Here is a 15,316-nt window from a genome sequence, read left to right on the forward strand (position 1 = left end):
TTTAAAAACAAAATCCTAGTTTGGGAACTAAAAGATACCATGCGTGTATCCCTCCTTACTTCATCTTATATTTCCCAAATATTTACATGTGAAAAAAAAGACTGAGATAAAACTCTTGTGCTTTATTTTTTTAGAGTGAAAATGCCCATATTTCTTTCAATAATAAAAATAGAAATATGCTTCTTTGAAAGTTTTGTTATGAACATGACTAAGTTGTGAATGTAAAAGTTCATTCTTTACGTTGGCAGATTCTGTTAATAAAATAATGGTAACTTTTCAACAAAAAAATTTTCTAACCCCACTTCTCTTAAACATGTGAGACAGAGCCACTTAAGGGCCCAGTGCTTCACATCAGCCATGTGTAGATACATATGTGTGCGTGTGTATCTATATACCTATATTCCAGGATAAAGTGGAATACCATTTTTACAAGTAGTGGTCACATCTTTATATAATGAAAATCTGGGTCCTGTAATGTTACTGGTAAGTGAAATATTCAAAACTGAGCTTGATGGAAGAATTAGCTGAGAAACACTTGAATGTCTTTTTTGGGGGAGGAGAGTAGTCAGGTACTGAACTCATGTGAAACAAAAGCAGTCCTGTTTGGTCCCGTGGCTGGTCATGCCCCAGGCAGTATGGAGTCTTCTAGTGTATCCTTTGCCATTGAGAACACGCAACTGTTATTGTAAATATACTACCTTTCTAAGACAGCCATACCCTATTTTTTCAAAAGGATCACTAAAGGTGGCTGCAATTTACATTGTGACTATATAGCCTTCTGTAGAAGGCAGCATCTGTTATTAAAGTAGCCCCAGTATTACTCTAGCAGAAGATACTACTACCTCTTAATTCCCTGTACTAGACATAGTCCGTGAGTCTTTTATTATTTTATTAATAATAAATATGTTTGATATCCTATGCTTCAACTGATTTCTCAGATAAGGACTGAAGCAAGTCTTTATAGAGAGCAGAGTTCATGAACCGGGGATATGAGTCTCTGTGCATTAAGGTGTAAATCTGAAGCTGGGCCTCATCGAATATGTGTTGGGATGGCTCCACCATGTTCCTGTTGATGCCTTCTCTTACTCGGGAGTCTAAGCTGACCTGCCAATAGAAACAAGAGCTGTATTAGACACGTTTCTCTTTGGAAATCCATCCCAAACTCCCATAGCTTGTTTTGTTTTTTAAAAATCCCAAACCAAACAAGGTCATCCACAAATCCAAACTGCCCAAAGAGAAACTGAATGCCTCATGAACTGGGGTTCTCAAACTTCAGTGGCATCAGAACCCTGGAAGCCTTGTTAAACAGATTGCTGAGCCCCAGCCACAGAGGTTCTGACTCAGCAGATCTGGGGAGGGGGCCAGATAATTTGTATTACAAGTTCTCGGTAATGCTGGTGAAGATCACACTGCTTTAGAAAACCACAACACTGTTTTGCTTCTTTAAAATGAGTCTACTATGTCCTTTGAAGAAAAAAGGTAGTGTGCATGGACTTACTCCTTGCTAATTTCCTGATAACACTAGGGTGAAAACCTGGAGGTCCCAGGCTGTAGCCAGCTAGAACACACTGGCAGATTTCTGGGACTGAGTGCCAGCCAGGCTGGCTCTTGAGGTGGAAGCTCACTCAGAAGCACCGTGTGCAAGGGTTAAAATCTTGGGGCCTGTGTGTAAATCCCAGCCCTGTCACCGCTTGGTTGTTGGGCCTTAGGCAAAGTAAACTGTGCCCTGATGAACTTCTCCACAGAGTGGGATAGTGAGGGTGGTAGTTGGTGAGGATTTAATGAGAATTTATTTAAAGTGCTTAGAATTCATTAAGTCCCTAGAAGATGTTGGCTGTTCTTACTCTGATGTTTTGCTCATCCTAGACGAGCCTATCTCAGAGCAGAGCAAGCTCCTGGGCTCAGACTTTTCCTATAGGATGCCAGACAAACGAGTACAGGTTGGCACTGCAAAGATGAATTCACACATGTCTTTTGTGGGAAGAGCCCTAGCTGGACTATCTGCACCTGTAGGCCATGACAGTTCTAATGCTATGCAGTGCACATGCTATTGTTTAATATAAAACTGAAAATATGATTAGCTAAATCATTAAATATTGACTTCAGTGACCTATCTTTCCAGATGCGTATATCCACCTTCCTCCTGGAAAGCTCCTTTTGCCTCCCCACAGGTAACTCAAACCTAATATGTTCAAAACAGATTCCCAGCAAACTGGACCACTTTCTTATACCATATACTAAAATATACTCAAAATAGATTAAAGACTTAAATGTAAGACCTGAAAACATAAAACCCTTAGAAGAAAATATAGGTAGTAAACTCATCGGTCTTAGCAATATTTTTTTATCTGTCTCCTCAGGCAAGGGCAACAAAAGCAAAAATAAACAAATGGGACTACATCAAACTAAAAAGCTTCTGCACAGTGAAGGAAACCATGAACAAAACCAAAAGACACCCCACTGAAAGGAAGAAGGTATTTGCAAATCATGTATCTGATAAGGGGTTAGTATCCAAAATGTATAAAGAACTCATACAACTCAATAGCAAAAAAACAATCTGGTTAAAAAAAGGGCAGAGGACCTGAATAGACATTTTTCCAAAGAAGGCATATAGATGGCTAACAGGTACATGAAAAGATGCTAATCATCAGGGAAATGCAAATTAAAACCACAATGAGGTATCACCTCCCACCTGTCAGAATGACTATTATCAAAAAGACAACAAAAGCCAAGTGTTAATGAGGATGTGGAGAAAAGGGAACCCTCAGGCACTGTTGGTGGGAATGTAAATTGGTGCAGACATTATGGAAAACATTATAGAGGTTCCTCAAAAAATTAAAAAATAGAACTACCATACAGTCCAGCAATTCCACTTCTGGGTATTTATCTGAAGAAAATGAAAACACTAACTCAAAATGCTATCTGCACCCCCATGTTCAGTGCAGCATTATTTACAATAGGAAAGACACGGAAGCAACCTAATTGTCCATCGGTAGATGAATGGATAAAGAAGATGTGGTATATCTATACAATGGACTACTACTCAGCCATGAAAAGAATGAAAACCTGCCATTTGTAACAACACTGATGGACCTTGAGGGCATTATTCTAAGTGAAATAAGTCAGAGAAAGAAGAATACTGTATGATTTCACTTATATGTAGAATCCAGAAAAACAAAACAAACGAACAAACAAAACAAAACAGAAACAGACTCATAGATATAGGAAACAAACTAGTGCTTGCCAGAGCGGAGTGGGTGGGAGGAAGGGCAAAATAGGTGAAGGGGATTGAGAGGTACAAATTTCCAATCATAAAATAAGTCATGGGGATGTAATGCAGAGCACAGGGAATATAGTCAACAATATTCTAATAACTTTGATGACAGATGGTTACTAGTCTTATCAGGGTGGACTTTTTGTAATGTATATAAATGTTGAATCACTATGTTGTACACTTGAAACCAACACAATATTGTATGTCAACTATATTTCAATCAAAAACAAAAACCCAGATTCCCAGCATCTCCAGAGCTCTTTCTTGTATAGCTTGTCAATGAATGGAACTATTTATTCCCACCCAGTTCAGAGTCCCGCTCCTCCCTCATTTTCCCTCTGGCTCTGTATTCAGCCACACAGTCCTGGTGACTCTGCCTCTTGAACACCTCTCGAATCTGTCCACCTCGTCCCTCCTCTCTGCCGTGACCCTGTGGAGGTCACTCAGCATTTTCTGCTGGATTTGTTCACCAGCCTCTTAGCTGGTCTCTGGCTCTCAGTCTAGTGCCTCTCCACACCACTCCATGGCTCGGCCAGAGGGATCTGTCTAAAGTGCAAACCCTGTCCTGACACTCCAGCTTCAGACCCCACCCCCGGCTGGTCGACGCTCTCAGGATCAAGTCGTAGGCCTACAAGTTCCAAGTTTAAACTTCTGAGGCACTTTATGATCTGCTTCCACTAATTCCCCAGCTCTACCTCACTATTCCACTCAAGAATTTAAAGAATTTGGAATTTCACTTGGCATTTAAAGAAAGGAGTTAGGACTAGTTGGTCTTTGCTCCTTCTGTCTAGAATAAGCTTTCCCTCTACTCTCTCTGGCTCAGTCTACTTCTCTTTCAGGTCTTGGTTTAGCTGTCCCTCGCCCGGTCCTGGGAAGCCTTCCCCAACCACCTAGATGGAGGTCAAGTTCCCTCCTTTCTTGGCCCTGTGCTCATCCCTGGGGCAGCAATCACCACTAGGCAATCCTCTCCTGGAAGCTTCTTGAGTATAAGGGTCCTAAGCTGTGCTTAGGAGCACAGCTTCTGCACGAAGAGGGGGACTCAAAACACGTTGGCTGGAGGAGGAAAGCTCCTACTCTTGTTAGAGAATTAGACTAAGAGTTACTGCAGAAAACACTAAAAAATATTCTAGTTCACAAACAGCCCACATGGAACTGTTTCATTCTTTACAGCCTTCATCTGAAGAACATCTCTGCGAGAGCTCGGTGGGGAGGGTGTCTGCTCAGGACGGTGAACGGACACAGAGGGTCGTGGAGAGCAGCCGTCTAGGGAGTGCCGGCTCTGCCAGGCGCCGAGGCAGCGTCTGCACCCATCCTCTCTTCCAGGCCTCCCAAATGTTCAGGCAAGGGGTGTTGTCCCCTTCATACATATGAGGAAACTGAGGTACAGAGAGGTTCAGAAATACACTCAGAGTTATGTAGCTATTAAAGGAGAGAACCAGGGTTCACCAGTTCTCTTTGCTCTTTGCAAAGACTATGCTCTTAAATTTTTCAGGTTTTTACATTTCAGGTAATAGATGCTTGTATTTGGCAGGAAAAGGTCATCTTTTTATATCACTTTTGCTTCACAAATTTGCTAAGAAGTTTTTTGGTTGTATAATGATTTAAAAGACAGGGATGAAAAATCTTGGCTTAAAAAAAAAGGAAAATCATGACAAAATAAAAATATGTGGAAGCCACAAATTAAAGGACAAAAATTGTCTTGGGGCCAGCCTGGTGGCACAGCGGTTAGGTGCGCATGCTCCGCTTCGGTGGCCCGGGGTTCGCAGGTTCCGATCCCAGGCGTGCACTGATGCACCGCTTGTCAGGCCATCCTGTGGCGGCGTCCCATATAAAGTAGAGGAAGATGGGCACAGGTGTTAGCTCAGGGCCACTCTTCCTCAAGAAAAAAAGGGGAGGATTGGCATCGGATCTTAGCTCAGGGCTGGTCCTCCTCACAAAAAAAAAAAAAAAAAAAAAAATTCTCTTGCTTTTTGTTAATCCAAAATGGAAATAAATTTCTGAACCCTATATTCGTACATGTCAACTGAATCCTCCCACTTCACAATGCAAACCTAAGTAAGCAAATTGAGCCCCACTGCCTGTCTCCCGAGCACGCTCCCCACCCTGTCAGTGAACTACGCCACCATCTGGTCTGCCCAAACCAGACATGCAGGCGTCACTGGAGACTCGGACTGACCTCAGATCCAATCCTTCCTCTCTGGTATCTCTTCAGCTGGCCTGGTGAGGCCCTTATCACGTCCACTTTGGACAACTGACTTAGTCCTTCTGCCTCTAGTCTTCTAGACTGCATTCTGTAGCCATACTGGTCTTTCAAAAATCCAAATTTGATGATACTACCAGGCTAAAATCCAAGAGCTTCCCAGGATAAAAATCAGAAAACCTCAGCATGGCTCCCAAACCTCCTGATGCTCTCGGACCATCCCCTTTTCTAAACCCTCCTCCTGCTGCCTGCCATCAGCCCTAATAGTTCGGAAAACACCCCACCCTGCAGCCACACCAAACCACTGATGCTCTCGCTGTCCACCTGCCTGCATGCTTTTATCCTTGTCCCATCTACTCCTATCCTCTGGGATGTCTTCCTCCCATTGTGTTTCTGGTAATTTCCTTTCATTACCCTTGGTCCATCTATGGCCTCTCCCTCATTCCTGCCCACCCCAGTGTTGATGGCTCACTCCACCAGCCCATCAGCACCCTGAGGCAGCTCACCAGGGGCTCCATGTGTGTTTGCCCCTGTCTCCCGTGAGTTCCCTGACAGGAGAGGCGCTATGGTACTAACTTTATATTCTTAGCCACACAGTAGGAAATAATGCATGATTTTATAATTAGAGCTACGAGGCACTTAGTTTTGAGACCAACTTAACCTCCTAGATTTTAGATTTCAAAGCACACAAAACTCTGAGAGATGGAAGCTTGCTTGATTTCACCCATCTGATAATTTCTCTGATATAAAAAAAGGACACCCTCGGGGAACCTTTGCAGCATCCATGATGCTATTCCTATCTAAAATAAAGATACCTGTAAAAAAGATTTTGCTCAGAATAAAAGGATAATTTTATTTAAAGAAATGCTTATAGGGTGTGACATTTTTAATCAGTGTTAACAGTAGAATGCATAGACGACTCCTGGAGAATCTGATGAAAGTTCTGGACACTTTTTCCAGAAAAATACACAAAATCTCTCACAGATTTTAGGGGCACTTGGGGCCCATTGGTGGGACCATGGTCAAAGGGATTTGAATATTATGACTAGTGTGGAGTCATTTCCCCTATTTTGGAGCAGCTGGAACTATGCCAGGTGAACAGGACTGAACACTGAAGGTGTTCATTTTACCAGTGGCCTCCTGGGAGAAGATCTTCTGGTGGGTACATACCTCTTTAGGAGAAAGAATAGAAATGTAGTCTTCATAGATTATCCTGGCTTTCTCTTCAATACTGTTTTTGTTAGCTTCTTTTTTCAGTTCCTCACACGCCATCCAGAAAAGCATGTTTTCTTCACTGAATTCTGTTCGGAGGAATTCGCGGAAAGCGTTCCTGCCCGCCGGAGTGAGCATGAGCTTGTCGAAGGACTGTGCCCAGGCGCTGGCTTCCTCCAGAGTGGGACTTGGGCTTGGTGGGGACCAAGAGAACCGGGCGAAAGGGAACACTGTCATTGGTAGTTAATCTGAATTTCATCACAAGAAACATATCTTTTTCCCCTCTGAGAATGAAAATGCGCACGTAGGCCCATTTAGGAAAGGAAAGAGCTGTTCTCACTTCCTTAAGGCTTTGGCAGAAACACAGAGTATGATACTTGCAACCTAGCCAGCTGGACTGCACGGCTACTGCCAAAATGCTTGCAAACGAAATGGCTAGAATAATTGCTAAGAACACACTCGTTTACATCTAGGCACATCCTGGCAAGGTATTTAAATTATAAAAGTAAAGAAAAATCCTACAACCACCTGACCAAAACCTTCCAGTCACCTGTGACAGACCTCAGTCAGACCTGACCACAGTAACCTCCAGGACAGCAACGGGGCAGTGTCTGGTTAGTGTTTTTTAAACTTCTGTAATATTTGAGAAAGAGAAAAGAATATGTTATATAAATGCTAGTTATGAAGGCTGACGACAAAACAAGCCCTTATGAATTCACCAGTTCCCTTTAGAACCAGGCCACCACCTGCCTTCAGCTCGGTGCTGCGTCCACACGCTGCCCTCCTAACCCCATCCCTGAGGGAGCCCTGGACTTGATGTGGGGCTCACCTTTTTCCATTTATTTTTTATTTTAATTGTATTGAGGTCAGAAAACACAGTCTAATAATGATCCTCACCATCTCTTTTCTCTTACTCTGTTTTTCCCTTTTCCCTTACGTATGTATGTAACCCTGAAGAATGTACTCTCTAGTTTTTTTTTTTTAACTTTATAAAATTGGCTTATTAGATGTTGTCCTCTGCAACTTGCTTTTTTCACCCCACACTAAGGGTCTGAGATTCATCCATGTTGTGTGCGGCCAGAGTTCCTGAGGAGGATCATCTCTAGTTTTCCATTCTTGTACCATCCTCAGCTGGCTTTGGTATCACTGTTACATTGGCCTCTTAGACATTGGGGTGCTTACACAAGACTTCTGTAACCTTCGAATGATCCATTCCTGGAATGTTTTGTGGAACTAACCTGTAAAACCAATGGGATCCAGTGTTTATTTTGTAGGAAGGGTTGAGTTTTTTTATGGGTTGAATTGTGTTCTCTAAAAAAGATATGTTGAAGTCCTAACACCCAGTACCTCAGGATGTGACCTTATTTGGAATCAGGGCCTTTGCAGATTTAACCAAGTTAAGATGAGGTCATTAGGGTGAGCCCTAATCCAACATGACTGCTGTTCTTATAAAAAGGGGAATTTGGACACAGAGACAGATACATGGGGAAAAGACAGTCACGTGACTGACATGATGTAGCTACAAGTCAAGGAATGCTAAGGACTGTTGGCAGCTATCGGAAGCTAGAAGAGCAAGGAAGGATTCTCCCCTAGAGCCATCAGAGTGAGGCTCTGCTGACACCTTGATTTTGGACTTCTGGCCTCAAAAGAATACAATTTAAAAAATTAAGAAAAAAAATACAGAGGGATCCTATATCATTTGCCCAGTTTCCTCCGCTGTAACCTACTGCAGAACTATAGCACAACTTCACAGTATTCCTGGACATTTTTTTTTTTTTTTTAAAGATTTTATTTATTTATTTTTCCCCCAAAGCCCCAGTACATAGTTGTCTGTCATAGCTGCACATCCTTCTAGTTGCTGTATGTGGGACGCGGCCTCAGCATGGCTGGAGGAGTGGTGCCTCGGTGCGCACCCGGGATCCGAACCCAGGCCGCCGGCAGCGGAGCGCACGCACTTAACCACTAAGCCACGGGGCCGGCCCTGGACATTTTTGATAGTTGAATTCTGCTTATCCATTTTTGTGACTTCATCTTTAAGTGGGCTAAACATTTCAGAGACCATTTTATTTTCTATTATCTTATATTTTATTACATTTTATGTTTCATATTTTTATTACAGATAATTCTAACATCTGAAGTCCTTTGGGTTCGAAATCTGAATGTTGTTTCTAGTGACTCTCATCTGTAGTGAGTTGTTTGCTTTTAGTTTCGTAATTTTTGGTTGGTCTTAATCTTTGGGAAACTGAGAGTCAAAACTGAGGCTGTGTTCTTTCCTGTAGAGAGGACGTGTGTTTGCCTCCTCTGAGGTCTAGGAGTTCCTGACCCAGGGCCACTCCAGCGCGACCCCTTGCCCCGCATCCACTTGGCCTGCAGCCATTATCCATCAGCACCTGCCCTTAGAGACAACCCCTCTTTCCTGTGCCCAGCAGTCTCCACTTAGGGTTTTGGTTTTCAGGTACTTCATCATTTTCCTTATTTTCTGTGAGCCCAGTAATGCAAAACCTTTTAGATTTACGCAAAATCTGTTGTTCTGCATTGGGAAGGCCCTCAGATCATCTACCCTGGCACACTGCCAAAAGCTCTCTATTTAGTTTTGAGAGGGAAGGAATGTATACCCAACAATTTGATATGTAGCTAACTTGTCCTAATTATATGACGGTCATAGAAAAAACTCTCTCACATATACAAAGCCTCACAATGTAAATTCTACGTCCTTTTCTTGAAATCGTATCTTGAAAATGTATTATAACTGAACCAGCAGTGAAACGTAAGGGAAAATTTCAAGAGCAGAGAAAGTAGGTTACAGAGAAAGAGTAGTCAGCAGAGAAAACAATTAAACAGAGATGTTTAAATAATGGTTTCAAAATTAGCTTCCAAGTGTGTAGGTGGGTGCCATTTCGGTATAGCCATGCGCAAATGCATAGGAAATTCCTTTAAGGAGATATAAAAAAAATTGTTGATTGGAGTTATATCTGGAGGTGGGGATGAGGTCTGGAATAAGATGAGAAAGACTGAGTTTTTATTGTAAAACTTTCGTATTGGTTTGGCTTTTTGTTTTTATAGTGGGCATATGAGCTTTTCATCATGAACAAAGTATTCCATATGAAAACATAGTCTCTATCATAGCTAGGAAAATTAGTTTTGAAAAAAATGTTTTAAAAGATGTTTAAAAGATAATTTAAAAATAATAACAAAGTAATCTACATAAAAATCCTGGATTATTTTTAGAAAGGTTAATTAAATTGGTGAGACTTAGTTAAAGTATACTAAATTATATTCCTTAAATATGAGGACTTAAAAAATACCTTTTTACTTCTATCAGTTTAAGAAATATATATTAAAGAATGATTTTGAAAAACTTAAAGGTAATCAGTAGTAATTTTTTTAAAAAGGGGGAGAATATATGCTTTCCACAGTACTGAAGAACCTAAAAGTAAAGAAAGCACAGTTCATATAGCAAAAAAAGCAATAATTAGGAGGTATTACAAGCAGACAATCAAAGAATATGCTAGAAGATTAAATATATCAGTAATGATCACAATAACTGACCCAATGTAACTGGATTCTAATTCTCTATTTAAAGATAGAGACTCAAACAGAGCCAAAATACCAAAATCCAACATAATGCAATTTGGGGAAATATACAAAATATTACCAAAAACTAAAAACAAGTAGACAGGCAAAAATATATGAGGCAAATACAAATAAGAATAAAATGTTAATATCTAAGTAGATCTGGAAGTAAAAGGCATTAAATTGGATAAAGAGTCATTTGATGTTATGAATCCAATGTGACTGGAATGAATAATGGCCAGCATACATTGAACACTTGCCTCTTGCCAGGCTCTATTCTCAGTGCTTTACTGGCCGTACTCAGTTCTCACAACAGCCCTCCTCTGGCTTAGCCACCACACACTATTATTATCCCCATTTTACACATAAGGAAACTGAGGCAGAATGTGGCTACCCAGGAAAGCAGGATGGGTAGAGCCGCCAGCACTAGCTGTAGGCATTCTGGTTCCAGATGTGACAGTCTCAAAGCCTTGGTCCAGAATCCAGAATCCAGAATCCTGTCAGCACCTGCCCTTAGAGAAAAGCCCTCTTTCCTGCGCTGAGCAGTCTCTACTCAGGGTTTTGGTTTTTTCAGGTACTTTGTCATTTTCCTTACTTTCTGTGAGCCCAGCAATGAAAAACTTTTAGATTTATGCAAAATCTGTAATTTTTAAGATGAAAGCTGTTAACAAATTCCTATATTGTGGAAGATTTTAATATGCTTCCCAGACTGAAAAATCTGGGTAAGGATAGATAAGATAAAGAATGAAGAAAAATTGGGCTGGCCCCATGGCTCAGCAGTTAAGTGCATGCGCTCCGCTGCTGGCGGCCCGGGTTCGGATCCCGGGCGCGCACCGACGCACCACTTCTCCGGCCATGCTGAGGCCGTGTCCCACATACAGCAACTAGAAGGATGTGCAACTATGACATACAACTATCTACTGGGGCTTTGGGGGAAAAATAAATAAATAAAAATTAAAAAAAAAAAAAGAATGAAGAAAAATATTTAAGTAACCTTTGGGCTTCTTGTTTTTTTCCCCTCAAAAATAAGCAATTTAATACAAGATCTATTTGAACAATGCTTTTAGAATATTTGTCTAGTATCTGCAATTACATAGGCATAATACCAAGGAAAGGTGTAGGAATAGTTAAGTGAAAGTAAATCAGTTGATAATATATGAAGAAAAAAATTTTTTTAAATTTGGCATTATGGAAAGTCATTTATGTGTTGTTTTTTTTTCAACTTTTTCTCAGAATACTTAAACTTAAAAAATAATACATTAGCTAAAGTATAAGTTTATAATTAAGAAAAAATGGACTTGTAAAACTTTCGTGAAAACCAAACGTGTTTCTTTATGGTCTTTTATTTTAAAAAGCATATCATGTAAAAATAAAATAATGTCACATGTTTTGTCAGGAAGCATCAATTTTTATTTGTGATTAGCAGGGATGAGATTAATAATAGAACTGATTTTTCTCCCTGTCACCCAATGAATTAAAAGGACTTCTTCAGGGTGAAAATGTGATGCCTTGATTTGATCAAATATGATTTGATATTAGTAAATTGCAGTTAGAGAAATTGTGTGTTCTGTTGAAACATATAATACAAAAAGCATCACACTAATAAAACTGACATTCTGTCACTTTAGTGAGCTACACAACACGAGATTTTACCTTTCTTCACAGGTTGGAAGGTCTTCTCTTCTGAGTTCATAGGAAGCCCTCCTGGATCTCTGTTCTTCTTGGTTTCTAACAGTGAGACTGCATGAGACAAGACATTTACACATCAGCTGAGATCATTCTGTATCAAAGAAAGATTTCTTACAAATATTTTAAAGAGAACTCCAGATTACTGAGTAGAATTTCTTCCTTTTCTTGAAAAAAATGACCCTGATTGGTTTTCTTAAGAAAACCAAAAGCAGGACAATAAAGTATTAGCAAAATAAATTGTATCTATAATGTTGTGGTCTACACTAATTGAGGGAGAGTTAAAATTATTATTCAATTACAATTAGAATAATAATTCTTTTCATGAAAATATATCCACTAGAAAGTAGTAAAAAAGTAAGTTTATCAGGAATGTTTTAGGTTTTCATTTCATAGCCTGCATCTTGAAAAAAAGTATACATTCTCCAGACTTTGTTTCCAGTCAAAATGGAGGTTTTATACATTTGTAGGAACACATACAAAAGTATTAAAGAAAACCAGGAACGTGTACAGTCAAAATCTGCTACAGCCAGGTGTCCCTTAACCATGTGGATACGTTCTGAGGAAATGTGGTGTTAGGTGATTTCGTCATCATATGAATATCATAGAGTGTATTTACACAAACCTAGATGGTATAGCCTACTACACACCTAGACCGTATGGTACTAATCTTACGGGACCATGGTTGTATATACGGTCTGTCGTTGACAGAAACATCATTAGGCAGCTCGTGACTGTATTGTATCTTTCGTGGGTGTTCAAGTTTGCTTATACACATTTTGTACATTTCTTTGTGAATTTATTCCAAGTATTTTTGTTGTTATTGTAAATGGAATTTTCACTTACATATCTAACTGGTTATTGTTTATACATATGAAGGCTATTACTTTCTTAATAGCTTTATTGAGCTATAATTTATATATCATAAAGTTACCCATTTAATGTATACAATCCACTGGTTTTTAGCATAATCACAAGGGTGTACAACCATTCCTACTATCTAATTTCAGAACATTTTCATCACCCCCAAAAGAAGCCCAATACCTCTTAGCAGTCACTCCTCTTTACCACCTATCTCCCACCTCCACTAGCCCTAGACATACACTAATCTACTTCCTGTCTCTATAGATTTGCCTATCCTGAATTATACAGTATGTGGTCTTTTGTGGCTGGCTTCCTTCACATGGTATAATGTTTTTAAGGTTCACCCATGTTGTAGCATGTATCAGTACTTCATTCCTTTTTGTGGCAGAGTAATATTCACTGTATGGATATACCACGTGTTGTTATCCATTCATCAGTTGATGGACATTCAGGCTGTTTGCACTTTTTGGCTATTTTGAATAATTTGACTATGAACGGACATGTACAAGTTTTTGTGTGCATGTTTGTTTTTATTTCTCTTGGGGGTAGATACCTAGGAGTGCAAATGCTGTTATATAGTAACTCTATTTTTAACACTTTCAGGAAGTCCCAAACTGTTTTCCAAAGCAGTTGCACCATTTTACATTCCCACCAGCAATGTTGGAGGAACTTAATTTCTCCACTTGTTGCCAACATTTGTTATCGTCTTTTTTGTTCTGGCCATTTAAGCAGGTATGAAGTGGTATCATATTGTGATTTTGATTTGCATTTTGCTAATGACTAACAACAATGAGCATCTTTTCATGTATTTATTGGCTATTTGTACATCTTCTTTGGAGACATGTCTATTCAGATCCTCTGCCCATTTTTTAAATTGGCTTGTCTTTTTATTTTTGAATTGTAAGAGTTATTTACCTTCTGAAGGCTATTATTTTTTACATTAATTTTGTATCTTTCTTCTTCACTGAATTCTTTTGTGTTTGCATCAGTGTAGCAACAATTCTCTGGGGTTTCCAGGTGTACTACCCTCATATTGTCTGCAAATAGGGCGTTTTCCCTCTTCCTTTCCCGTTCTTAGGCCTCAGATTGTTTTCTCCTGTCTAACTGCATCAACTGATACCTAAAATACAAGGTTAACTAGGAGTGGAGATATGGACATCCTTGCCTTGTTCTTGATTTTAGCAGGAACGCTTTTAGTTTCCCATTAATATCAAAATGGATTTTTATCATTATTTGAGTTTGTTTTATCTTACTACTGCTACTGTTTTATCTTTCCTATTCCTTTTATTATATCTTTCCATAACACTCTACACCATTTTATAAGTCTTTCAGCCTATTTTCACTACATCTGCTGATGAATTTTTAGTAACTGTGTGTGTAGCTATTTTTCTTTAAATGCAGTCATTAGACGTGCAGGAACTCTTTTGACTTGTTGCTTTCATGATGCCAGAGCTAAAAAGCTTCAGTAAATAATGGTTTCTTAAAACAAAAACACACTTGAGAGGCACGGGGGTGGTGTTCTTTCTGTAGGAGCATTAACACTGCCTGACTTCCGCAGCTTCTGTTGTAAGCAGAAACCATTACTACACAGTGGGTATGAAAAAGCAAAGAGACAAAGAAAGGAGGAATTTGACACACAATTCCCAAGAGAACTGGAAGTTACACTGCGAACTAAATAATGCAATATTTATTTAAGCTTTGACATTTTTTCCATGTCTCATTTTTTAAAAAGTCGGAATGTTTCTTAAGGAGACAATGTGTTCTTGAAAAAGTGAAGAATATATTTTGTGTCAATTTTTTTTAAGCTTGTTCTTATAGTAGAACAAGAAAATGTCAACAGAAGCCAAAATAGTTGCTCACAATGTTTTAGAACTATTCAGTAAAAGGAGACTCACGATTAGACATATTTTGGTAAATTTCTGAGTTATAAAGAGGAAAAAATTCTTCAACCTGCCAGAAAGGGAAAAAAAAGTTTATTTTCAAGAGATCAAGAATCTGCGTGACTTCTTTCATAAAATGGAACGCCAGAAGGTCATGAAGCAGAATTTTGAGAAAGATAATACCAGGGCTTAGAAAACATTTACCTTTCTTGAAAATCGACTTTACTATGTATTATCAACATGGATGAATCTCAAAAGCATGTTGAGAAAAAAAATCAAGGAAATTAAATATTGAAACAGTTGAAGTTTGCTGTGTACTTTTTTCCATCCCATTTTCCCCTCTTTCTACCCCAGAGATAACAATAGTCCTTAATTGTTGTTTATCATTACCATTCATAGTTAAGCTACTTTTTTTCTATATGTATAAACCTATAAATATAAATATATTTTCAAACTCTGTATAAACGTCATTATACAATATACATTGCTTTATAATGTGCTCTTTTTCTCTAGCACGTGAATGTAAATGCTGTATGGGACTGCGTTGTATAACTATACTACAGTCTATTTATCCATTCTCCTGTTCATCAACCTCAGAGACATTTTCAGTTTTTCTTAATCAGATTA

General features: G+C 39.2%; 1 protein-coding gene across 7 annotated transcripts in view; it reads right to left on the reverse strand.

Annotated features, from left to right (window-relative positions):
• The window catches only part of RGS20 (regulator of G protein signaling 20), a 105,003-nt gene continuing 89,687 nt past the window's right edge, over positions 1-15,316 (reverse strand). For 4 of the 7 annotated variants that reach the window (XM_004435702.3, XM_004435701.3, XM_087420567.1 and 1 more), the window contains 3 exons: positions 11,913-11,999; positions 6,645-6,879; positions 1-1,104 (listed from right to left, as the gene is read on the reverse strand). In XM_004435702.3, the coding sequence (XP_004435759.2) occupies positions 916-1,104; positions 6,645-6,879; positions 11,913-11,999 (511 nt within the window). In that variant the 3' untranslated portion in view covers positions 1-915. Of the gene's footprint in view, positions 1,105-6,644; positions 7,925-11,912; positions 12,000-15,316 lie in introns of those variants that run through there. The other 3 variants (XM_087420565.1, XM_087420566.1, XM_087420564.1) reach the window with 3 other exon arrangements.

The sequence above is a fragment of the Ceratotherium simum genome, chromosome 31 (genome assembly GCF_057802395.1).
Source record: "Ceratotherium simum simum isolate JZ-2026a chromosome 31, ASM5780239v1, whole genome shotgun sequence".
NCBI lineage: Eukaryota > Metazoa > Chordata > Mammalia > Perissodactyla > Rhinocerotidae > Ceratotherium > Ceratotherium simum.